Source organism: Neovison vison, chromosome 14 (genome assembly GCF_020171115.1).
Source record: "Neovison vison isolate M4711 chromosome 14, ASM_NN_V1, whole genome shotgun sequence".
Taxonomy (NCBI): Eukaryota; Metazoa; Chordata; class Mammalia; order Carnivora; family Mustelidae; genus Neogale; species Neogale vison.
The window spans coordinates 27,159,964-27,187,210 of NC_058104.1; the positions used below are offsets into that span (position 1 = coordinate 27,159,964).

The 27,247-nt window shown below is 43.1% G+C and overlaps 1 protein-coding gene across 1 annotated transcript in view; it reads right to left on the reverse strand.

The window, feature by feature from the left end:
• The window catches only part of PARN (poly(A)-specific ribonuclease), a 155,277-nt gene that overhangs the window by 5,808 nt on the left and 122,222 nt on the right, over nucleotides 1-27,247 (reverse strand). Inside the window, exon 23 of the mRNA XM_044234160.1 lies at nucleotides 3,660-3,853. Within this exon, the coding sequence (XP_044090095.1) occupies nucleotides 3,660-3,853 (194 nt within the window). The remainder of the gene's footprint in view (nucleotides 1-3,659; nucleotides 3,854-27,247) is intronic.

Sequence of the window (27,247 nt, forward strand, 5' to 3'; positions counted from 1 at the left end):
AGGAAGGCAACGGGCTCATGTTCTATGTTTGTAGCCTGGACACTGGACAGAAACAACACTTAGGAGAAAAATATTTGCTAAGTATATAATATGTACATAGTAAACTCCGAAAGAGAACGGTTGCTTGGGTCCCATGACTTCATCACGAGCAAGTCCAAGTTGGCAACTGTTTCCAGCTCTTGACCGGCTGCCAGAAAAGCCATCTTTACGTAAAGAGTCCTCTGCTTCTTCTAAAGTTTGGATCAATTTCACATACTGCACAGTGGTACAATGTGGGGATTCTAGATCAGACCACCCTCCCCAGTGCCCCCAGTACCAGTTATACTGGACTTCGCAAGTCTGAATTCTTTGGACCTGTTTCCTTTCCAGAAATTGGAAATACTGGTATCTATTCTTGACCAGGTTTTTATAAGGAATAGACAGTAAAGGAGGCTCCTGGCACAATGCCTGCTACAGGATATAAACAAGGAACAGTCAGTCATTCCTTTTGAAATTTAAGTCATTCTGCTAGCTGCGAAGGGGTCTAGGACTGAGCTCTTAATGCATCTTCGATATTAAAATGTATAACTAAGACAGAAGACACTGTTATGTGTGGGATTTACTGAGCACCAACTGTCACCGGACTGCTACAATACACAATATTCTCTGGTCCAACTTTTTGCAACTTCCTCCTAGGAAAACAGAAACCTCCCCCTCCCAGGTCAAACAGTGTCTTTTATATTTCTCATGCCTCCGCCAACCCAACACACCTTCGTGAATCACCTGCGGCCCTGTCAAGAGACTCTGGCCAGGAGGAGAGCTCAGACAGGACGCCTGAGAACCTGTCTCTGCAGGTCAGACTTTCCCACGCCCCACCGAACTGTCCCACCAGGTGGCCGCCAACACCCCAACTGGGGCATCACAGCTCCTGGAACCCTCTGAACCCTTGAGTGCTTAATACAGACCCTACATAGGTTCAGACCTTTGTATTCTCACTCACTACAGGACCTTATGACAGTCCGCGAGCAGTCAAAACTGGTCAACGCCATAGGCTCAGAGCCTGGTTACCTCTCCCGACATCCTGCCGTAGCGCTAAACGCTTACAATAATACAGCCAAGAAGGACCTGTGAAACTTCTAGCTTTGTGCTGCTGCAAGGCCTCACCTGGTGAATGGTGCCCCAGAAGCACCATCCGCTCAATTCTCTGATTCAATTAAAAGCTGTCAAGATGTTTCTCTCTTTCTCTTTTAGCGGGACTGACAAAGAAGTACAAAATCTATCATTTTTTTTTCTTTTTTAGCTCAAATCTTGAGGCCGTGACAGCTTTACTGTCAATGGGAGGAAAATAAAAACCTATTTTAATGACAGTATTATACATTCAAAACCCCAAATAACTCACAGAAAGTTTTCACTTAGAATGATGAAAGTTATAAAAGGAGCTAATCTATTCAGGCAGTCTATTATTAGGTATTTTAATGTTAATACCTGTAAGATTATGCTGAGATAGAGGAGGGGGAAAATACCTGTCATCTTGTGCCTGAGCTCTAACAGATAAGCTGAAAAATTCAGAAGAGACCGAGATAGGAAGGGAGGGAAGACAAGAGAAGACCCCACCCCCCAGCACGCTAGCCATGAACTCTAAAAGTCGTGCTGACATTGAGCGTGGAGGCTGGTTGAGCAGACACCATGCCACAGTGGTAAGAAGGTTATCACAGGTGAAGACTAAGGGTGTTATAGAATAAAACCTTCTCCAGTGCTCCATTTAGAGAACGGAAGGGAAGCAAGTCAAGGAGAACACTGGGATTCAAGGAGGCAGCGGAAAGAGTCCGGGCTTCAAGCAAGCAGTTTGAGTTTTCAGTTAAAAGTTAAGCCTCAGCGTGATGTATAAAAGCATATGCAATATTTTTGCTGCCTCTTTGGTTTCACTAGTATCAATGAGATTCAGAAAACTCCCTGCCGTCAGATCAGGCCACATGTAAAAGGAAGAATTAATTTGAAACATAGTGAATGCTTAGCTTGGGTATGAATCAAGTTCCGTGGCTTTCCTACACCTTCCTTTGATCTGACTGTTGGTTCTGCTCACTGGGGAGACCAGCCTGCTGTGAGATAAAGGAGAGGGGCCCTCCAGGTCAGCAGCTCTCTTATCCTGAGCAGACAGGCAGCAGCGGAACCGTGCAGGAGAACACCTGCTCTCTTGCAGGACAGACTGAAGGACTCTGTGACCTTGGGCAAGTCACGTTACCCTTCACGCCTGCAATCTCTTAACTGTGAAACAGACCTTGAGGACCACCTCAGAACTTTAAAAGAAAGAACTCCCACCCAGTGTGAAATTCCCCGCCGGCCCTGAGCAAGAAGCAGTCAGCGAGGGCTTTAACTGTTGTCCCCGACAGCTGTGGGACCCGGTAGGTGACTGCTGGATCTCCCCAGCAGGGAACTGGCCCGGCCGACCATCGAGACCCTCCCTCATGTTGCAGTCCAGCAGTGTAGAGGGCCTGAGCACAGGGGGTGAGTTTGGTCATGAGCCGCCTCCCCCTGCGCCATGGCATCTGGGTGATGGAGAGAGTGTGGGATTTGGCCTTGGGCAGGCCCAGACTTACCTTCTGGTGCTAGCTATATGGACCTACGCGTGTTTCTAAACCTCTCTGAGCCAGACACCTGCGTCCCTAAGACAGGATGGTAATCCCCTACGTCAGGGCTTTTGTGAGAAGGGAAGGCTCCAGCTACAGCTCTTCGAACATACTAGGCTCTCAACACAGGGTAGCTTCTGGTTTCCTTTGCTCCTTATGTAATTCGGCGTATGAGAGAGAAATCCAGGCTGCCTGGCAAAGTTTTGCTGGGAACGGTGAAAACGCTGCCACTGAAAATAACATGTGGAGGAGGAGGGCTCTGTGCAAATTTCAATGCACATTTAAGATACTAGGCTACTTACACACATCAGCAAAACCTCTAAACCATGGAGGAAAGGGAGAGCATTACCAAAATGGAGTAACCATCTTTAACTGAGAAGGCCCCTGCCAAGCCCTCCTCTATCAAGAGACAGGGCTTTTTAGGGATTCCTTAAATTAAATGGATCCTAAAAAGCATCTGGTCCCATGGAAAACTACAGCAGTCCCCCTCATCTGCGGGGGACACAGTCCAAAACACGCAGTGTGTGCCTGAAACTTCCGGTAGTACCAGCCCCCGCAGACTCCATGTTATTTCCTGTACATCCACAGCTGTGACAAGGCTGAATTGATAAATGGGGCACAGTAAGAGATTAACAAGCGCTAAAAACCGGAGAGAACAATGACAACAAATGTACTGTCATCAAAGTCGTGTGAACTGGTTTCTCTCAAAAAAATCTTACTGTCCTGGACTCACCCTGCTTCTTGTGCTGATGTGAGATGATAAAGTGTCCTTGTGAGAAGACAAGTGAGGGCAATGACAAAGGCATGGTGATCTAGCCTTAGGCTACCAGTGACCTTCTGGTGATACGTATGACAGAAGGATCCCCTGATTTCAGACTGTGGTTGACTCTGGGAAACTGTGGATAAAGGGGTTGATGGCAGGAGTGGGGGGATTACTGGACATGGGCTTTGCCACCAACCGAAGCCCCGCCATCATTTCTCCCCCCAAACTATGAGTTTCTAGAGCATTAAAGAGTACACAACCCCAGAACTCTACTGAGATCTTCTACAAACCTGCTGGTGAAAGGTCCTTCTTCATTCTTTTTAATTTCTTGGCCTTTTTCCTTCCCTCGGAGACGGGTTCTGCACAGGACTCTGTCTGCTCGAGCTCGGCGTCAGAAATCTCCCCCGATACTCTGGCCTCCAAGTCAGCTTCTGCTGGGCTGGGACTCAGACTTCTCTTTTCTACCGCGCCGGTGGCTGTAAGACTGAAACACACACAGTGGAATGACATGAAGGGTGTTGAGAGTAACAGAAACACTAGCCTATAGAATGTCTTCGCACTCTAAGCCTGTTACCACTTACCTAGCAGCCAACAACACGGGCGGCTGCCACCTGTACGTGACTGTTAAAGACCTAACTGTTAAAGACAGTTAAAGACCTTAAAGAACCGAAGTCTGAAGGTTTCCCGTGGCGACAAGCTTACTCAGAAGCAAGTTCTGTGTTACGTTTGTGTAGAGACACAGACAAATCCGAGTTCTTCTCAGCGCTTCCAAGAACGAAATTTTTTTAAAGATTTTACTTATTTGAGAGAGAGACAGAGCATTAGTGGGGGCGGGGGAGGGGCAGAGGGAGAAGCTGACACCCCGCCGAGCAAGGAGCCCGATGCGGGGCGCGATCCCAGGACACTGAGATCATGACCCGAGCTGAAGGCTGAGGCTTAACCCACGGTGCCACCCAGGCGCCCCTCGAAGCACCAAATTTTAAAGAAAATTCCTGGTTTCTGTTTTTGGGGAGCTACTACAGTAGAAGAGCAGACTAGAAGAGTAGGGCTGCCATAATAAAATAAGAGTTCGTGGTGGTACCGAAGCGGAAGATGGCACTGTTACCCTCATGACAGCCTAACGCACGCACAGCGCGACAGACGAGTGCGTGAGCGTGTCAGCGATCACGTGGCTCATCATCGGAATACACTGACAGGGCGTGGCCCACCTTCACAGAGTTCTCGTCTGTTCCAAAACGGTGACTTGTCAAATTTATAATTAAACCCGGCTTCACTTTGAAAGCTTCATAGGATGTGACATGTTGAATTAAATCCAATTACATGTCCTGATTTTTCCTTGAGGAAAAGTATGTTCCCTGAAATAGAACTTGATGAGAACAGAGACCACATGGCCAATGTGAGTCCTGTCTCCTCTAAATGGGTCCTATAAATAGATTTTTTATGATGGCCCCCAAGTTATGAGAAACATCTAAAAATCAAGTCATTCCACCTAAGGGAGGCCATTCGAGTACAGAGAGGGGGCGGGAAGGGAGCGAGCGAGGGAAAGCGCGTATACCCCTGATGAAGCCTCTTCTAAGGAAGTGAATACTTAAAATGTTACATATAAAAAAACACTCTGGCTTCCCAGTCATCCCAATTCCAATTCCTCCATTTAGTCCTGCACTCACATCTCTGTTTTTTGTACCTGTTCACTCATGTGAAGAAAAAGAATAAACTGTTTTCCTGGTGGTTCTTAAAAGCCACAGGAGGCAGAACACACGACTCTTACACCTGGCTGGTCTGTCCTCCACCTGTCCTCTTCTCCACATATATCACACATACTTCTTCGAAACATCTCTTTTATTGAGGGGACACAAGGAAAAGGGGGGGAATAAGTAATATTTTGGGGACATTATTAAATATGCATACGAAAGTTTATTGTTTAAAAACTGATTACTACCTTCAAAAGGTTTTCTTTTTAAAAACATTTTATTGGGGGACCTGGGTGGCTCAGTGGGTTAAGCCTCTGCCTTCGGTTCAGGTCATGATCTCAGGGTCCTGGGATCAAGCCCCACATTGGGCTCTCTGCTTGGTGGGGAGCCTGCTTCCTCCTTCCCCTCTCTCTCTCTCTCTGCCTACTTGTGACCTCTGTCTGTCAAATAAATAAATAAAATCTTTTAAAAAATTTAAAAAATAAAAAATAAAAACACTGAATTTATTTGGGGGGACAAAGGGAGAGGGAGAGAGAATCTCAAGCAGACACAGGGCTCCCTCTCATGACTCTGAGCCAAAATCAAGAGCTGGGACACTTAACAGACGGAGCAACCCAGGCACCCTACCCTTAAAACAGTCCTCTTAAAGACAAAAATAATTTTGGCTGGTTTCTGAAAATCTGGAAAATTCAAAAAGTGTCAGAAAATAATAAGGATCCACTGTTCCACCACAAAAGGGGAACAGGCCTAAAAATTCCTCTGTGTTGTAAATCCTGGAGCCTGGTAGCCTCTGAGATGTAAATGTTTAATGAAAACTCAATTGGGACTTCGAGAAAGACAAGGTCCAGAAATAGCCCCAACTGCATATAGAAATCTAGTGTACAATGAAGGTCGTATTTCACATTACTGAGACAAAGATGAACTTTAAAGAAATAGTGTCGGGATAACTGGAAAAGGATAAATTAGACCCCAGATTCCTCACTTGGTACAAAAGCATAAACACCAAACAGATCGGATATCTACATGCCCAAAATGAAACATGGGTGAATTCCTCCAAAATCTGAGTGTACAAAAAGGCTTTCTCACTATGACTTGTAATTCAGACACAGCAAAAGAAAAAAAAAAAAGTACCAATTTGATCTCCTAAACATTTTTTTTTTTTTGCACGGCGGTCAGTAAGATAAGCCAAATCACAAGATGAATGAGAAACCAGGGAAAAGTATCTGTAACGTAGATCATAGATAAAAGGTTAATGTCCCTGTTACACAAATAACTCTCAAACCAGAGAGAGTCAGGGCAAAGCCATGAACTCACTGTTAGAGAGAGGAGTGTGGCCACATATAACAAAACCCGGTATTTATTTACCCTTTGAGTCCGCAGTCACACTTTTCGGAACATGAAGGACACAGGTCCACCAATGAAAAAATACATGTAATTCCCTGCAGCTTTCTCTGAAATTACAAAATACCGCCAAGCCAAAATAAAACACCCAAATGTCGAGGTATCAGAAATTGGTTAAACTGTGATACGTACAATCAGGGAAGTTCTGAGCCATTATAAGAGAGAATGGAGACCTCAAAGAGCAGATAGGGAATGATTTCTAGTAAAAAACAAACAAATAAACCCACAAAAAAACAAGGTGGGAAAAAAGCAAAGTGCAAAAGAGCTATGTAGAAACCCAGTGCTCACCACCTTCAGTAAGGAAGGGGGAAGAACTCAAATCCTGAGGTCTTCAGGGGTTTGCTTCTGTTGCTGAATGAGTGAAGCCAATTCTGAAAATATCAAGATGTGTTTCAGTACCGAGCAAAGCCGTAAGCATGGGGATGTTGGAAGCCAGACACACCAATACTGGGGTGAGGGAAGAAAAGGAAGACCCCTGTGGAGATGAAATGAAATGGGAGACAGACTCAAGATTTTAACATAAATAAGTATGTGTATATGTGTGCACTCATGTTTGGAGGATGTATGTGTGTATATCCAAGCATTACCACCGAAAAGGGTGTAGAAGCAAAGAAACCTCAGTAGCAGTGAGCACATCTGGTGTCCACATCTTAATTTCTAATACCATACTTAAAAAACAAACAAACAAACAAAAACAAAACCCAGGGCTTCCAGAAGAACTGGCTGATTCCACAGCTGGGGTTACTGGAGGCCTGCGATGAGACTGGAACATTCTGCGATATGAGAAAGCAGGAAACGTGCTGAGGATGTGCGGAGGCGTGTTACAAGGACCGAGGCCCAGCTGGGAAGGGCTCTCACTGGCCAGGTATCAGAGCACCAAAGTAAGAGGCGTAACAGGTTCTGAACTCCTGAAGAAATAGGAATCCGTGTGTTTATCTAACACAGGACACAAAGGGAGGGAGAGAGGGAGGAAGAAGGAAGAGCTCTTACAGCAGGATACTGACTAGGAACCAGTAATGGGGAAGAGAAATGGAGCTGTTAGATGACCCCTCTGCAACCCTCCCATGAAGGATGGTTGAGGCAAACACGCCGGCAGCTGTTCCACATGGGGGTTGTTCTGGTGGCGAGGAGGGTATCTGCACGGTCTGGAAGTGTCTCCCCTCTCCCAGGGTCTGCACTGCAGTCAGGACTGTGGAACTGAAATGTCACCATGAAGAAACATCAGACAAACCCAAACGGAAGATATCTTACTGAAAAAGAGCGGTCGGGGAGGGGTTGGTGTTCCTCAACAGTGTCACCGTCCTAAGAGACTAAAGGGATATGAAAACTGAATGCAACACATTCTTATAGACTGGGCCTTATAATGGGGGGGCAGTGATGCAAATAATACGAGATCAGATGCTAAAATGTGGATATGAGCAGTAGAGCATCGTATCAATGGTAAATTACTATGGTTTGTCACTGTACTACAGGTGTGTAAGGACATACTCTTACTTAGTGGACTGAGGGACAGAGGACCATGATTATTTAACTCCCTTTCAGGTGGTTCAGGGGGAAAAAGTATGTTGGGGGTCAAACTAGGAGGTCAAATGCAGAATTTTGCTACAAGCATAAGGTACTGATTATGCAGCCAGTGGAAATCAAATTCTTCTAGGGTGACTATCTCCATTAACTTCTTCCTTTCAGTAGGGAAGGGAAAAAAAAAAGTTGCTAAGGGGTGGTATTTACAAGTTCCTGCAAACACCTGTAAAACCACAAAAATCTGGCTGCCCCATGAAGTTTCCCTCTCTTTCTTTTAAATGAGGGCATTCTTTACATGCAATGAAATTTGCTCAATTTCTGGAATTGCATACAACCACATAAACACCAGAACAGCCAAGACACAGAACGGTTCCCTTTAAGAAGATTCCTTGTGCCACTGTGCACTGCACTCTCTTGCCAGCAAACACGGATCTGCTTGCAGACACTATATTCTGCCTCTTCTAGAAAGTTCACACGAATGAAATTGTACAGTATTTAATCCTCCGTGTTTGCTTCTTTTACTTCACATGACACCCTGAGAACCAGCCACACAGCTGGTGGTCCTGGTATTTTACCCCCACCACTGAGTTGTCGTATTTCCCCGTACGGCTATACCACGATTCATTTACTCGTATATCAGTTGACGGACATTTGGGCTGCTTCCAACATTCTGCTATTATCAGTAATAACACCATGAACGTCTGCGTAAAGGCTTTTCTGAGTTTTATTTTATTTATTTTTAAAGATTTTATTTATTTATTTGACACAGAAAGAGAGATTGCAAGTAGGCAGAGAGGCAGGCAGAGAGAGAGGGGGAGGCAGGCTCCCCACTGAGCAGAGAGCCCGATGCGGGGCTTGAACCCAGGGCCCTGAGATCATGACCTGAGCTGAAGGCAGAGGCTTAACCTACTGAGCCACCCAGGTGCCCCAAGATTTTTTTTTTTTTTAAATCACGGTAAAAGGGGCGCCTGGGTGGCTCAGTGGGTTAAGCCGCTGCCTTCGGCTCAGGTCATGATCTCAGGGTCCTGGGATCGAGTCCCGTATCGGGCTCTCTGCTCAGCAGGGAGCCTGCTTCCCTTTCTCTCTCTCTGCCTGCCTCTCCATCTACTTGTGATTTCTCTCTGTCAAATAAATAAATAAAATCTTTAAAAAAAAAAATAAATCACGGTAAAATACACATCACAGAAAACTTGGCCATGTCAAGCACTTCAAGCACACAGCTCAGTGCTGTTAAGTGTACTTCCAACGTTGTGAAACCACCACTCTCTATCTCCAGAACCCTCTTCATCTTGCGAAACTGAAACCCTGTACCCATTAAACAGTAACTCCCCATTCTCCCTCCCCCCCAGCCCCTGGCAACCACCATTCTTTCTGCCTCTTTGATTCTTACTCGTCTAAGTATACTTACTTACTGAAAAATATATTTATACTTATGAAGCATTACTTACTTACTCGTAGAAGTGGAACCAGAGAGTATTGTCTCTTTTTGTGACTGGCTTATTTCATTTAGCACAACGTCAAGCAAGGTTCATTCATGTTGAAACAGGTGTCAGAAACACCTTCCCTTTTATGGCTGAATAATATTTCATCGTGCGGATATACCACATTTTGCTCATCCATTCACCTGGCAGTGGACACCTACCATGCTTCCAGACTTCAGCTGTGAAAAATACTAATAGGAACAGGGTACACAAACAGCTCTCCAAGATCCTGCTTTCCATTCCTTTGGGCATATGCCAAGAAGTGGAATTGTTGAATCACATGGTAAGTTTGCTTTTAGTTTTCGAGGTAGCCTCCTATTTTCGCAGCAACATTCCCACAAGAGTGTATGAGGCTCCCATTTCTCCATATCCTCCTTAACACTTGTTCTGTTCTGAATTTTTGATGGTAGCCGTGCTAATGGGTATAAGGTGTTATCTCATTGTGGTTTTGATATGCCTTCCCCAGTGATCAGTGATGTAAGAATCTTTTCATGAGTTAATCGGCCATTCATTTATCTTCTTTAGAGATACAGCTAATGCAAGTTCTTTGCCCATTTTTGAATTGGGTTGGTTTTTGTTGTTTCTGTTAAGTTTTAGTTCCTCATACATTCTAGATAGTTATCCCTTATCAGATATAGAAGTTCATTTTGTATATGGTGTGAGGTAAGGGTCCAACTTCATTCTTTTGTGTGTGGATATTCCATTTACCCAACACTGTTTACTGAAAAGATTGTCCTTTCCCCTTTGCACGGTTTTACCATTCTTATTGAAAATGATCTGACAGTTCATGTGAAGGTTTATTTCTGGGTTCTCTATTCTATTCCATCCACTCTATATCTGTCTTTATGTCAATAACACACTGTTTTGGTTACTGTAGTTTTTTTTTTTTCAAGATTTTTTAATTTATTTGGCAGACAGAGATCACAAGTAGGCAGAGAAGCAGGCAGAGAGAGAGGAGGAAGCACGCTCCTCGCTGAGCAGAGAGCCCGACGCGGGGCTCCATCCCAAGATCTGAGCCAAAGGCAGAGGCTTTAACCCACTGAGCCACCCAGGTGCCCCTGGTTACTGTAGTTTTGCAGTAAGTTTTAAATCAGCAAGTGTTATTAGTCCTTCTAATCTGTTTTTTGTTTTTTTTTAAGATTTTATTTATTTAGTTGACAGAGAGAGAGAGATCAAAAGTAGGCAGAGAGGCAGGCAGGAGAGGGAGAGGGGGAAGCAGGCTTTCTGCTGAGCAGGAGTCCAATGTGGGGCTTGATCCTAGGACCCTGAGATCATGACCTGAGCTGAAGGCAGAGGCTTAACTCACTGAGCCACCCAGGTGTTGCCAAATCTGTTCTTTTTCAAGATTGTTTTAGCCATCTAGGATTCCTTGGAATCCATAGGAATTTTAGGATGGATTTTTCTATATCTGCAAAAAAATGTCACTGGGATTTTGACAGGAATTGCAGTGAATACATAGATCACTTTGGTCAGCCCTGTAATCTTGATAATATCAGGTTTTCAAATTCATGAACATGGGGTATGGGGTGTCTTTTCATTTATGTAGATCTTCTTTCATTTCTTTCAGCAATGTTTTGTAGGTGGTAGGAAAGAGCTCTCTCCATCCTTCTCTTCTTATAAGGGTACTAATACTAATCCCAACATGAGGCCCCAATCCTCATGACCCCAGCTAACTTTGACTACCTCCAAAAGATCCCATCTCCTAATTCCATCAAATTGGGGATTAGGGATTAATATAAGAATTTGGGGGTGTGGGTGCCATGATTCAGACTGTAGCACAAGTCCACTAAAATTTTTTTTCTATTTTTTCTTCTAGAAATCTTAGAGTTCTAATTGTTACATTTAAGTCTACAAGTCATTTCAGGTTCATTATGTATATGGTGTGACTTAAGGGTAGAAGTTCAATTTTTGCATACCACTATGCAATTGTTTCAGGTTTATTTGTTTTGTTTTGGGTTTTGGAATTATTTATTTATTTTTTTCGGAATTATTTACTGACAAAACTAACTTTGCCTGCACTTTTGTCAGGAATTTTAAAAATTTCCAAATTCCTGAAAGTTACTGATCTTCAAAACTTGAGACCAAGAAATCAGAATTCCTGAATTGTAAATTATTCTGTATTTTTCAGAGCACTTGACTTCACCTTTTTAAATAATGAGTTATAATCATAAACAATCAATCACTTTTCTGTGACAGGATTATATTTAAAGTTTCAGGGGTTAGTTCTGTAAAATATAATATAATAATAAGTGCATGGTTATTATTATGAATCATACACTGCAACAAAATTATGTATTTCAATAACATGCAAAAAATAATCTCTACTTAATATAGGCATTTGGTAAAAGAAAACATTAAGAGAATAAAACATCAGCACTGAATGACTGCCCAAAAAACATCATTTAAAAATTGTATGATGGGGCACCTGGGTGTCTGTAAGTTAAGCCTCTGCCTTCAGCTCAGGTCATGATCTCAGGGTCCTGGGATCGAGTCCCACATTGGGCTCTCTGCTCAGTGGGGAACCTACTTCCCCTTCTCTCTCTCTGCCTGCCTCTCTGCCTACTTATGATTTCCATCTGTCAAATAAATAAATAAATAAATAAATAAATCTTTAAAAAATAAAAATAAAAATTGGAAGAGGTCACAAATATTTAAAAGCTTTTTTTTTTTTTAAAGATTTTATTTATTTATTTGACAGGCAGAGATCACAAGTAGGCAGAGTGAAAGGCAGAGAGAGAGGGGGAGGCAGGCTCCCTGCTGAGCAGAGAGCCCTATGCGGGGCTTGATCTCAGGACCCTGGGATCATGACCTGCGCTGAAGGCAGAGGCTTGATCTCAGGACCCTGGGATCATGACCTGCGCTGAAGGCAGAGGCTTAACACACTGAGCCACCCAGGCGCCCCTGAAAGTTTTTTTAAAAAATGATTTTATTTATTTGACAGAGATCACAAGTAGGCAGAGAGGCAGGCAGAGAGAGAAGGGGAAGCAGACTCCCTGCTGAGCAGAGAGCCCAATGGAGGGCTGAAGCCCAGGACCCTGAGATCATGACCTGAGCCAAAGGCAGGGCTTTAACCCACTGAGCCATCCAGGTGCCTCTTAAAAGTTATCCTCAAGTGAGATTTTAAAACACACAAGTATTAATTGCTTGGATTAAGTATTAATATTTGTCATAAGACAAATATTCCAGATGTAGAGAAGTTTCTTTCATGTTGTGCTAATGTTGGTCATATGGTGCTGAGTGTGTCCAAAGCAAATACAAGTTGGGCGTTAGACTACATATGGCCCCATATATGCTCATTTCCTCTTTGAGGGATGAACATATTTTATCTGCTTGCCCTGATTTTGGTTTGGCTGTTAAAAATGATACTGTTTGTCCTAATTCAGATCTCAGATGAGCTGATTTCACATCAAAGTGTTCCAGGATCCTTGTTTACAGCCTGCCTTTGCATTTCTTCTGTGAAAGTAATTACAAAGAACTATAGCCTTAGGGCAAATATCCAAACACTAAAACACCACTGGATTCTATTAAGATAACGTAATATCTGGGTATCCTAGCAAGGTTAACAGCACTATTACTACACAGAAACATGTTTCAGAACTGCCAATTTAAAGACTGCCCCCAAAACTTAGTATTTCTTGGAACGAGATTCACCGGATTTTCATAAAGTGTACTAATATGTGTAAAGTCATTACTAAATTTGTGTTTACAAAAATGACCCATCGGTAGTGGCAGACAGGGGTACAAACATATATATTTAACAACCTGCCAGCAGCAAATAAGAAGGACAGATCTGGTCGTGGCCCCTTCTCTCCCATACCCTCTGTCCTGCTGACCATAACCTTTGACACCGATTCCGCTCTTCCTTTCAATGTCATGTCCATGGGTTTCCTTTGAATTGGTAATACCTATGTTGGTGGTTAAACTTGAACACCCACAGATTTTCTTTCCCTTTATCCTGATTTCTGGACGGATTTTTTTTCTCACATTTTGGAGTGACATAAAGGTCCTAGAAATGTCAGGAAGGGATTCCTGCATGGGAACGCTGCTGGAAATCAAGGGATCACTAATGTGTGCTTGTGCTTTGGGGCACTCAATCCTGTTTTCGTTATCTACTTATCTTTCCTGTGCGGGCACCACACTGTTATTATACCTGTAGCTTTACAGTACGTCTTAAAGACAGAGGCTAAGTTCTTCTGTCCGCTGGAGGGTTCACCCTGATGGATAAAAGAGCCACCTTTCATTTTAAACATTTTTTAAGATTTTACTCACTTATTTGACAGAGATCACATGTAGGCGGAGAGGCAGGCAGAGAGAGAATGGGGGGGAAGCAGGCTCCCTGCTGAGCAGAGAGCCCGATGCGGGGCTCCATCCCAGGACCCCGGAATCATAACCTGAGCCGAAGACAGAGGCATTAATCCACTGAGCCACTCAGGCGCCCCAGCCACCTTTCATTTTAAAGGGTCGCCCAGTTTAGAAAATTCTCATTTGATACTTCCAGATGACCATTCTAAGCGGCATGTGGGCTTTTATTCCCATTTTACAGGCAAGGTCCCTCACCCTCAGAGTAAGTGACTTGTTCCCAGTCAAATAGCTGGTTGAGTAGACCCGAGACAGTCTTCCAGGTCCGGGTTCTTGGCACACCCAGTCCCATGTTCCAGGACCAGTTCTTCCTGTGAGGTCTTACCTCAAAAGACCCCCTCCGAAGGGCTTTCCCAGGCCCCCTACAGAGACCAAGCATCCCTGATTCTCCAGCATTTATCCCTCTATTTTGTTTTCCTCCTATGACTCATCTCTGTCTGTACTTCTTATTCACTTCTTGTTTATTCTCTTCCTCTCTGCCACCAGAATGTTCCGCAAGAACGGGATCTCGCGCTTCTTATGGGGCACGGGGCTTCTCAGGACCTGGCCAGGGGCCACCAAGTCAGTCAGGCCTCTGCAGTCAAGGTTTGTAGAGTGGATGGAATAGATGAAATCAGTGAATGCTTCTACCCCAAGAGCAATAATGCGAACGACAAACAGCAAACTGCTTATTTCCTCCTGAATTATATGTGATATTAACAGGGTTTACATCCTAGTAGGCAGTCAACTTCCCCGCGTCCCTACTAGATAAAGCTACGGGAAAGTAGGATTGTCCCTCTGTGTAAACTACCTCACAAAGCAAAATGAAGTGGAAAAATCTGGGGAAGTGGGAGCTAGAAAATGCATTTTTACTGTTTTCCCAAACTCGCATACTAAATTCAAATACCATGAGCATGACTGTTCTGTGTTTGTGGGCATGATCTGGGTCGATAAGGGGACGATGTTCGAGAGCCCATGCTCGATTCAGAAGGCAAGGCCGTGGAGATGGCTGATGAGCTGTGACTTTCATGTCTACCAAAGAATTTGAATTGAAAAGCAAAAATAGGATCAAATAAGGTATGCCTGTATGACAGCTACCCGGGAATAAAGGGTATCTCTTGCGGAATGAGAGTCAGGGGGAAGAGTAGGGCAAGAGAAGTCATGAGTATGCTGTGTAAGACTGTGGGTCAGTCCTAGGTATAAAGTTTATTTTTAAATATGAGATTGGCCTAAATAAAAGAAAAATTTGTTTCTGGGTTCCAAAAAAATCAATGGCACTCGACTGGAACTTTTTGCGAGAACCCGATTTGAATCCGGCTAAACGATCCCCTATTGCTAACTCACGTTAATACAGGACAGCAAAGATTAATGGATGGTAAACATGAGAGAAATTAATACTAATTCCTAAATAAGGAACCTATACTCAACACAGAATTAGTTGAAGCTGAATTCAGAACATCTGAAATTTTCGGAGGCTAGGATGAAATTTACTTTTGCACTAAAATTTACTTTTGTCCCTGATGGAACGGATTTACTAAGCAAATCAGTAATGTAATAAAAACAAAACAACTCTTCCCACAGCAAAAGCCCAACTATTTCAGAAAATAAACTGCTTTTAAAAACTTTCCAGGAAGTTAAACACGACCAGTTGGACACACATATTTATCTGTAGAGGGATATAAATAACTTGACAAAGGCACAGAGAATAGGAGAGGCGGCATCAGAGGGCAGGAAGTCAGCTCACTTTGGAGACACGCTTTGGAGACGCCAAAGGACTTTGCACAGAGGAGGAAACAGAAATCTAAGTGTTCTGTAAAAGTCTGATTCACCCAATAGAGCCCTGCAAAGTCTCAGCAAATAACAGGCCCCAGATTCCTGAAACAAGTAGGTGATAAGCACTGGGGCTACCTTAACAGGAGGAAGGGCTACACTAGGGTCCCCACACCCAATCTTGGGAAGCCAGGGGACCAGCATTCTTCCAGGCCAGCAGCAGCTGGACAGGAGGTTTACTCTGTGGAGAAACTGACCCTCTCACAGAGGGACCAAGTCCAACAGTGAAGAGTAGGCTGAGTAGGGCAGTAAGAAGTAATGAACGAGGGAAGTAGGGTATCCTACATACTGAGAATTGAGGCCTCCAGCTTCCTTTTGCCATTCAGTACCCAAAGCACCAGCAGCCAGGCTTACGTTCCCCAAGCTGCAAGTCAGAAAATCAATGTCTAAAAAACCTTGAACTCTTACAACGAATATCACACTTAATGCAGAATGTTTTTGTCCTAAGATAAGGAATAAGACACATATGCTGGCTCTCACTATTTCTACTTAATACTGTACTAGAAGCCCTAGCCACAGCAATAAGACAAGAGAAAGAAATTAAAATGTATATGGTCCACTGGACAGTGAGAAATACAGTTGCCTTTACTTACAGCATATGTGATTATCTAAACAGAAAGTACCAAGTAGCTTATAAAAAGTATTAGAACTGGGATGCTCAGTCGGTTAAGTGTCTGCCTTCAGCTGAGGCCGTGACCGCAGAGTCCTGGGATTGAGTCCCACATTGGGCTCCCTGCTCAGCTGGGAGCCTGCTTCTCCCTCTAGTGCTCTTCTTGCTTAATAAGTAAAGTCTTTTAAAGACTTTAAAGTCTAGTGCTCTTCTTTACTTAATAAGTAAAGTCTTTTAAAAAGAAGTTATTAGAATAAGTGAATTTAGTGAGGTTCAAGGATACATGATCAACACATACAAATCAACTGTATTTCTTTATATCAGAAATGAACTGAAAACTGAACTTTAAAATATAGGATTTATGGGACGCCTGGCTGGCTCAGCCTGAAAAGCATGAGACTCTTAATCTCGGGGTCATGTGTATATCCCATGTTGTGTATACAAATTACTTTAAAAAAATAAATAAATGACTTATAATAGCATCAAAAAGCAAAATACTTAGCGACAATTCTAATAAAGCATATGTCAATTTTACATGCCAAAAACTATAATAAACTGATGAGAAAAATCAAAGAAAACCTAAATAGGGGAAAAGAAACACCACATACATCAGTTGGAAGATTCAATACAGTTATGATGTCGATTCTCTCCAAAATGGTCTACAAATGCAACATAATCCCAGTAAAGTCTCAGCAGCGTTTTAGTAGAGATCAACAAGTTAGCCCTAAACTTCGAAAAGTGAAAAACAAGGATGAAGGATTTAACATCTGATTTCAAGACTCCCTATAAAGATATAGTAATCAAGACAGTGAAGGGGCTCCTGGGTGGCTCAGTAGGTTAAAACCTCTGCCTTTGGCTCAGGTTGTGATCTTAGGGTCCTGGGATCCAGCCCTGCATCAGGCGCTCTCTCTGCCTGCTTCTCTGCCTACTTGTGATCTCTGTCTGTCAAATGAATAAATAAAATCTTAAAAAAACAAAAAAAAAAAGAAAAAGACAGTGTGGTACTGGTAATAGGACAGATGGAGGGGTTCCTGGGTGGCTCAGTCAGTTAAGCGGCTGCCTTTGGCTTGGGTCATGGTCCCAGGGTTCTGGGACTGAGCCCCACATCAGGGTCCCTGCTCAGCGATGAGTCTGCTTCTCCCTCTCCCCCTGTTATCTTGCTCACTTTTGCTCTCTCTCAAATAAATAAATAAATAAATACATAAAATCTTAAAAAAAAAAAAAGAATAGATGTATAGACCAGTGGAAAAGAATGAGTCCAGAAAATTATATATATATATATATATAGCCACAGGTTTTTGACAAAGAAGTCAAAGTAATTCAACATAGAAAGGACAGTCTTTTCAAAAAATGGTGCATAACGAATGGATATCTATATACCAAAAAATGAATTTCAAATAGATCACATACCCAAACATAAAACAAAAATATTGTAAATGTGACAGGAAAAATAAGACAATCTTTCTGACTCTAGTTCAGGCAAAGATTTCTTAAGTATATCACAAAAAAGCACAAGCCATAAAGAAAATTAGAAGCCTCAGAGAAAATATATGTAATTACAAATTACCTCCTCCTCACCTCTTCACTCTACAGGGAAAAGACATCCGTAAGATGAGCCTCCACACCCAAAGCTTCTTATCCCTTTTTAGTCCATTCTTTTTTTTTTTTTTTTAAGATTTTATTTATTTGACAGAGATCACAAGTAGGCAGAGAGGCAGGCAGAGAGAGAGGGGGAAGCAGGCTCCATCCTAGGACCCTGGGATCATGACCTGAGCCGAAGGCAGAGGCTTTAATCCACTGAGCCACCCAGGGGCCCCTTTTTAGTTCATTCTTAAATAATGATGGACAGCTGAAAATAGTCAAAATATTTGAAGAAAGTCTTCGACATAATATACAAAATCCTAAACAGACTAACACACAAAGAAAAACAAAAACCTGAGGAAACGGAGACAACATAAGGAGCTAAGAAAACTTTAAAAACTACAGGCAGTCTTTGCTTTGCACAAAGGATAGATACATAAAAATGACTGGACATGCCTACTGTATTAGCAAGTCAGTGGGTAAACAGAAAAACGAAGACGTAGCGATAATTACATTACTTGGAGAAAGTATCAAAAGAAAGAGTTGAAAGAGGTTGCCTCTGAGGGACAGGATTACTATAACTTTTTATTACAAAATTTGTCTATTATTTGGCTTTAAAAAATGAAGCTCGTGTATTTCACTGAAAATATTCTAAAAGAAAAAAAAAGTCAAGGACTTCACAAAGATCTGCGTAACACTGTGAAAAACCCTTCTGCCAGCAGTATATCAGTACTTGTCTGGTTTTGTTAAGTGGGCACACTCAGCCCTGTTAGACTCATTGGCTTCATGACTTCTGGGTAAGACCTGCTTTTCTGACTTTCGAGTTCTCCTCGCTGAAGAGTCAGGGAGGGTGCATAAGATCACCTCCAAGTGTCTTCCTGCTCTATTAAGTATATGGCTTTATCAAGGAACACTTCTGCTCACACAGTTACAGATGGGACGGATTTTCTTTTCTTTTTCTTTTTTTTTAAAGATTCTATTTATTTGACAGAGAGAGATCACAAGTAGGCAGAGAGGCAGGCAGAGAGAGAGAGGAGGAAGCAGGCTCCCTGCCGAGCAGTGAGCCGGAGGTGGGACTCGATCCCAGGATCCTGGAGATCATGACCTGAGCCAAAGGCAGAGGCTTAACCCACTGAGCCACCCAGGTGCCCCTGGGATGGATTTTCTAAAAAAATCTAGCTCAGGGTGCCCGGGTGGCCCAGTGGGTTGGGCCTCTGCCTTCTGGTCGGGTCGTGATCTCAGGGTCCTGGGATCGAGCCCCACATCAGGCTCTCTGCTCACTGGGGAGCCTGCTTCCCCCCTCTCTCTGCCTGCCTCTCTGCCTGCTTGTGATCTCTGTCTGTCAAATAAATAAATAAATAAGAAAATTAAAAAAAAAAATCTAGCTCACTTCTCCACCAATGTCCTATAATCTAGACTAGTTTTCAATTTACACTTCCATTCATCTGAATTGGTACATCAAGTAGAAATGACAGCTAAGAAAAAATTCAAAACCAGTTACCTAAACATTTATAGCATCAACATCTTAATCCTACACTTTTTTTTTAAGACATCTCATCTCTTTGAGAATTGCTATATTTGGTGGTTTCTGTTTTTCTTATAAACCCACCAAATCCAACCCGAGAAGGAAAAAAAAACCCTATAATGTCAACCGAGTTTTAGGCTCAAATTTGGAAGTGAGCTGTTTCACAGATGATGCAGAAGTAGGTAGGTGGGGCTACCCGATTCACGAAGGACCCGACCCTTCCTTGCTACGTGGGCACTCACCTTTCTCAGCTGCCCACCGTAGCCAAAATTATCCGAGCCAACAGAGACGGAGAAGCTGGAGATGAAAGAGGAAGATTAAAAAAAAAAAAAAAGAAAAGAGATTTTCGTGTGTCGTTCGTTCCTGGCGTGTCTTTAGCAAAGCAATTCAAAGTATTCTTAGTCTGACTTTATGTTGTTCAAAAGGAAAAAAAGCAGTCTTCAGGGACTTTGCCAATCAGAAACTCAGTAGGAAGATAAGTTCCCAGGGTGTTCCGAGTTATCTGGTTCATTCATTTATTTACACCTGTCTCTGAGTGACCAAGGGCCTTCATTGTTAGATGCTGGAAAGCAAAGATGAATAAATAATATTGTTTCACTTTCTACGGGAGTTCTCAAGGCAGAGAATTCCCAAGGTTCTTCCCAGGTGGCATGGAAGGCCTCTCAGAAGGCTCTTCTGATGGTGGGGAAGGATCACAATTGGGCGTATGAGGAGGGAGCAGACACGCTGGGAAGAGCACACATGGAAACTGGGATGACAGAGGTGACCACCCGAATCCGGGTTTTGTCATTTACTGGTCTGGGGACTCCAGGCAGCTTCCCGTACGTCCACTGAGTCTCAGTCTCCCTAATTAATAAACAGGTTATTATAAGGATTAACAAAAAAATGAAGCGCCAACAGCATAAATTATAGCGCCTGCCACGGACAGACACCTGCATGCCAGTGCCTCCGCTGTTCCCTCCCTGGCCTGCTGGGGGCACGTTTCTGGAGAGGGTGCCGATCCGAGTCTTCAGAGGCAGGGGTCCAAATCCTTGAAATGAGCCAGGAGAGGAGGAGAGACAGAGAGAAGGAAGAGTGTGAACGGGAGGCACAAGCAGCCTGTGTGGGTTATATGGGCTGGCCCCGAGCTGCAAGGCAACGGCAAGGGCAAGGAGGGAAGTTTTCCAGCGGCCTCCCCAGGGCGCATGAAGCCATCCACTGCCACTTACGCATGGATACCTAGGACCTGCAGACCAGCAGAATCCAGCCCAAATGCCCTGCTCTGCTGGAAATGCACGCAAGGCTTCTGGAAAACATGGTTCCATTTTTTTCTCCATCATCATAAAAACTTCAAATATACAGAAAAGTTTAAAGAAGAGCATGGTAAACGTCCATTTAGCTACCACTTAGGTTCTAGAATTAGTTCTAGTTTGGGATTGAAGATTTGAAAATGTACAGCCCATTTTAGCTCTTTTGCATCAGGGAGAAGGGGCACAAAAGGGAGGACGTGAACGTTTCCATCTGGCAAGCGTCTATCTGGCTGCCCAAGACCCGCTGTGCCACTGAACGAAATGGAATCTTTGCTTCAGAGATCCCTGAGTGGACAAAAGGCAGCACCTCGAGTCTGCAGACAGCATTTACACACAGAAGCACCTACCAGCACAATGACAAACCTGGTTCTGGGTCACAGCATCCATTCTTCATCCTTACAACCCGACCTCCCCCAAGTAAACACCAACCTCCTATTGCTTTGGCTCGCCTAGGATGGACTAGCACAAATAAAGAGTATACAGGTGACAAAAAAGTATCAGAAAAATGTTACAAATTTCTATCTCTAAGCCATAGATCTATACAATGTTACACATGTCATAGTTGATTTCAGCTAAAACTACCACAGAAAACACAGAAAGAATCCTAACTGCACTGATCTGGGTAACTCCACCAGGAAATCTTGTTTTCTTATAGTTAACGGACATGTAAAAAGGTAGCACCTCAGTGCGCTACCTAAGTGTGCGGAGGGCAAATTCAATCGTTAGCACCATTAAAAAAAAATTACGCTCTTCCGTGAAGGTAAGTACAAATAATATAACCCCTTCTTACAAACACAGACAATTACTTTTCATTATGGTGGATTAAAGAAATAATGGGAAAATACGAAAAGAAAACATTAATTCTCAACTATCACAGCTGTGAGGACAGGTGAATGCATTTCAAGACATCAGAAGTCATCTAAGTGCCAGGTGCTACTCAACGGAGCTTTCATGTTATTTAAAATAAAATCTTTTTTTTTTTTTTTAAGATTGTATTTATTTATTTGACAGACAGAGATCACAAGTAGGCAGAGAGGCAGGCAGAGCGAGAGGAAGGGAAGCAGGCTCCCCGCTGAGCAGAGAGCCTGATGCGGGGCTCGATCCCAGGACCCTGGGATCATGACCTGAGCCAAAGGCAGAGGCTTTAATCCACTGAGCCACCCAGGCACCCCTAAAATAAAATCTTGAGAGGCCATTCTGCTTTCAAGTTTGAGTTAGAAGAAGGCTTTTCCACTTTCGCTCTGGGGCTTCTGTTGGTTTCTGCAGCACCGTCACTCCAACCTCTGGATCTGTTCAAGGAGACCCTCATCCAAGACTCGATCCGTCTGGGTGCCAGACACACGAGAGCCCATCCAACACATGGGAGACAGGAAGGCCGGACCTCAGGAGCATACTCTGCTCAATTGACCAACCTCTCCTTTCACCTTGAGCACTTCTACGTGTACAAACATATTTAAATCAAGTCTAAAAGAGATTAGTAACTGGAAATTATGAACGCATCCACTCTTTTTCTTGGTAATCTGTCATTTTCTATTCACATTTTTGAAGTAGTCTACATCTGTTACCGGCACCCTCCCTTTCCCAGTTAAGAAAGGCGTTGAGTCAAACTCTGCTCTAAGGAGCTCCTGGGTGGCTCAGTTAGTTAAGCGTCTGACTTGTGGTTTTGGCTCAGGTCCTGAGATTGAGCCCCACATCCTGCTCCGTGCTCAGTGGGGAGCCTGCTTGAGACACTCTCTCTCCCTTTGCCCCTCCCCTCAACTTGTGTGCACATGCTCTCTCTCAAAAAAAAAAAAAAAAAAAAAAAAAGGAAAGTTCTACTATAAAAAACGTATTCTGAGTAGCCTTCATCTTCTGAAAAAAATTTTATATATTTGAGGAAGAGAGAGGGGGCATGAGTGAGGGAAGGGGACAGGGAGAGAGGGAGAAGCAGAATTCCTGTTGAGCAGGGAGCCCGACACAGGGCTCGATCCCAGGATCCTGAGATCATGACCTGAGCCGAAGGCAAAAACTTAACCAAGTTACCCAGGCGCCCCCCAAATTTTTTAATTGTGGGGAAGGTACACCTAACAAAATTTACCATCTTGATCCTCTTAAATGAGTTTAGTGGTGTTAAATACACGCACACAGCACTGCAACCAAGCTCTAGCACCCTGTCCATCTGGCAAAACAGAAACTCTACACCTATTGACCAACAGCCCCTCACTGCCTCCTGCCGCCAGCCATGGCGTGTCCGCACCCATATGCGAGCAGGCGTCAGAACTTCCCTTCTCTTGTAAGCTATTTCCACTGTATGCGTCAACCATACTTTGTTTATCCAAGTTCCCTGCACCTCTTTCTTATATGATTCTCAGGAATCCTACTGACCTACCTCCCGTGAGAGAAAGCAGGGGGTTCCGGACCTGCAGGCCCACGAGAAGTCCAAGGGCAGAGATAAGCTAGATCAGGGCATCTCTCCCTGACCCTGGCCAGGTAGACAGGACAAGGGACACCTGTTAGGAGTTGTTCCTGTATCTTGGTTTAAAAGGGTTTATGTCTTTCGGGACATTCTGTGGTAAATCTAATTCACCTGGTTAATTGTTCCATTTTATTAGTAACTACATAACTTTTCAAATTCTGCATTTTATATTAGCCATACTCTAGCTCACTGTTCATTCCAGGATCTTAAAATACTCCCTTCAGACCAGAAAGATCCTTTCTTCCAACTGTTCAGATGTGGAAAGGAGTTAAGTGGGAGGGCTGAGTGGAGGACAGTGATCATTTGTCCTTAGTTATTGCAAAAAATCACTTAGAACAGATGTTAGAGGTCTCCACCACCTTCGCAATCTGAAATTAGCACAACCCTCAGAAGCTACTTAGGCCCGGCCAAAATCGGCACAGCGGAGGGGAAGGCAGCCGGTGCGCAGGAAGAGCTTTGTCTATGGCCGTGTCAGCCCGTGATTGGCAGCAAGACAAGTCCCCCCTTCCTGAGCTGGCCTCTGAGCCAAAGAGAACTAAGACTAAGAATGCCAGCTAAGCCCCCTGCGGTTCTTCCTCAGTCCCTTGTGAGGACAGAGAATCACTACCCCTCTTGCGATGGCATCTCAGGATCTCGACCATGGTTCCTACTGCCTTTCCCTCCAGCTGCTGTCCCAGGCTGAGCACATTTAACCTGTGACCATCTATTCTCCCAGTGAGGTCCTCTGCCTCTGGACTCGCTGCAGAGCCTCTCCTTCACATTAACTCATCAACCAATCAAAGCCCAAGACCACGGGGCACCTGGGGGGCTCTATCGGTGAAGTGTCTGTCTTCAGTTCAGGTCATGATCCCAGAGTCCTGGGATGGAGCCCCACATGGGGCTCCTTGCTCAGCGGGAAGCCTGCTTCTCCCTCTCCCTCTCCAACATGTCCAAATTTTCTCAAATAAATAAATAAAATCTTAAAAACAAAACAAAACAAAGCACAGCCTAAGACTGGATTCTACTAAGGGGATGACCAGTGCTGAGCACACCAGAGGATGGCACTTCCGAGTTTCTGATATTGGCCTGTACATCCCAGTATCATTTCTGTTTTTTGGATTTTAAAAAAAAAATTTTTTTTTAAGTTGACCATTTTACATTGATGATGCATGGGACTAGACCTCTAAATCCTCACCCACAAAAAGGTAAGGTTGAAATTCAGAGGTTTTAAACTTAGGGTTTCTTTAACACAGGTTTTTTTGTTTTTATTTTTGCTTTCAAGAATACATAATTCTTTAAAATGAGACAGTGTCTCTCTCAAACACGCAAGCTCACAAGTAGCTGTGCCACGTCCAAAAGAGGCAACTTCATGCAGGGGCTGTGGATCCCAAACACCCGTAAGTAAGAATTCTGGGCAACTCTAGCTAAATTATTCAGCTTCTCTGAGACTCAACTTTCTCATCCTTAAATTAGGAATATCACCAAAGGCTTCACCGCATCATTAGAGAGATTTTCTAAAAAACATGTAAAGCAACTAGCACAGTGCCTGGAATAAAGAATCTGCTTAAAAAATAGGGGCATTGCCTCACTTTTCACGTTGCTCCAGAAAGCAGGCAGGGCGTCTGTGAGTTTTACGCCTGCAGACTGACGGGACAGAGGAGGTGACTGGAAGGTGGGAGAAGGTTGAGGAATGATCCCCTCAACAAGATGATGGGTCATAAATTAGTTTTTCACAGCACATCTGACATAAGATATTTGTGAATTTCTCCATGAGGTGGATCACTGAAACTAGGATGACCCACCCAGACCTTGCCGGTTAGTACATTTTATTAAGGAGGTTCAAGAACACTAAAACCATCTGCCATGTGAAGAATCACATTTCACCAGAAGCAAAGTAAGAGCGGCTTCTGAGGCACGAGGCCTAATGAAAACCAGAGTGTAGAGAAAAGGATGTGTGGTCCATTCCCATCTACCTAACAGGAGGGGAGGGCATACATATGTAGTTGCTGCGTAAATTTGTAAAAATGGAAGGACTGACTAAAAACCAATAAACCTGGTCGCCTCAAGGGAGGGAGGAACCAAGCTGGAGAAGGCAGGGAGAGAAGCTTTGGAGATCTGACTCTGGAACCACACAAATGGTCTATGTAATTATACAGCAAAACTGACTTGAAAAAAGGCAATCCCTAAAGTTAAAAATGAAACAAAGCTAAATGTTTACTGAGTTGGTAGCTTAACTATACAAAGAGAAAATATTTTAAGTGACTTTAAAATCAAGTTATTTTGACTGTTCATCCCTAGTCAGATATACTCCAGGGGAAAAAATTACTGCAAAACAGTTATTTTCAATAATTACATTATTTATAAGGATACTGTCATAGTTATTCTGAAATTATTATCCATAATGGTATAAAGCAAATAAATACTTGCTTTAATATCATTAAGTAATTAAAAATTACATTACATTAAAATTACATTAAAAATTTCAGCGTTAAGAAAAAAAGAAACTAAAAGTAGTTAAGTACGTCCTGCAGTCTAACTAGAATTGGAAATATCAGTATAAACTAATGTCTTTCTTTTAAGATTTTATTTATTTGACAGGGGTAGAGAGAGAGAGAGAGAGAGAGAATGCGTGAGCACACAGCACAGGGAGCAGAAATCAGAGGGAGAAGCTGAGTAGGGAGTCCGACACAGGGCTTGACCATGACCATGACCCGAGCTGAGGGCAGAGCTTCACTGACTGAGCCACCCATATGCCCCAGGATAAACTAATTTTAAAAAGAAAAAGGAAGGAAGGAAAGAAGAAAGAAGTCCTTGCTAGCCCTTTAAATTAAAAAACTATAAATAACAATGAACCCAGCATCCATAAACACAGATTATAGATTAGATAATAGAACCCAGATTATAGATTCTAAATACCATGACCCATCAAAAGGAATTGGCCCTTTGGAGAAACGGCTAACTCACAAATAAGGTAGAAAGAAAGGTATATAAGGTAGAGAAGAGCCTGGAATAAATACCAGAAGTTCAAGAGGTTCTTAGAGACGACTGGAATTGTCTCAGAGGACTCAAGAGTCAACTCCAAATTGTTCCCACTCCTCAGAAACAAGATAATTAGAGCATCAAAAAGAAGAACCCCATAAGTGTACTAAAACATATAAAATATATATATATTTTTAAAAACCTCATGATTTAAACAAACAAAACAAAATCTCATTGCTCACTTTCAAAGGGGACAGGAAACTAATTATTCTGGAAGCTGGTTTTTAAAAGATGTGTGTTGAGGAGAGAGATTAAAGAATTTATTCTGCTTTTTCCGTACGAACTGTATCTCTGGGTGACTAAAGAGATGAGGAGAAACCCAGTGAGATGCAGGAAGAAATGTACATCACCATCTATGAAATATTCTTGCCATGACCTTAGTCCTGAATCTGATCAAGTTTACAGATCTTACGACCAGTTAATGACAAATATAGTAGTCAGGGAACATGCTGAACAAACTTAAAACAATGGTCTGGAATATGGGAAATCCTACAGAGCTAACAGCCTAGTTTCTGAAGCACGGTGGGGGGTTGTGGGAGAACCCAGTGAGAGGGAATTCACAGATCTAGAGAGATGAGATGCATCAACAAAACGTAACATATGAATTGTGTGGAAACTAGAGCTGGAACAAAACAACTATTTTTTTTTTTTAAGTGTGAGCAGGAAATCTGAATACCGGCTATCTGATATCAAGGAGTCATTGTTAATTTTTTCTTTTCTTAGCGGCACTGCAGTTCTGTTTTTAAGTGACTGTTTATCTTTTAGATACATACGTGCAGAGACCTATGGCTGAAAGCACATGCCATCGGTGATTTGCTTCAAGGTCATGTGGAGGGAGAAGGAGAGAAAGAGTACTAATAAAATAGGACTGGCCCCTCGGTTTCTGGTGACAGACACACTGTGAGAGCTCACTTTTATTTTCCCTACTTTCGTATATGTTTGAGATTTTTCTGTAACGAAAGCTTTGGGATCTTTTAAGCAGAAATCCAAAGGGCCTCTCTTTTGCTTCCTGAGATACTGCTTTTAAATGAAAAGATACAAGCTCTTAGAGTTTTTCTTAGGTGGTGTGGTGAGTAGAGTCAAGAAAATTGTCCCCTATGTGGTATGCACCTAGCTGCAATGTGAGTAACATCTTCCC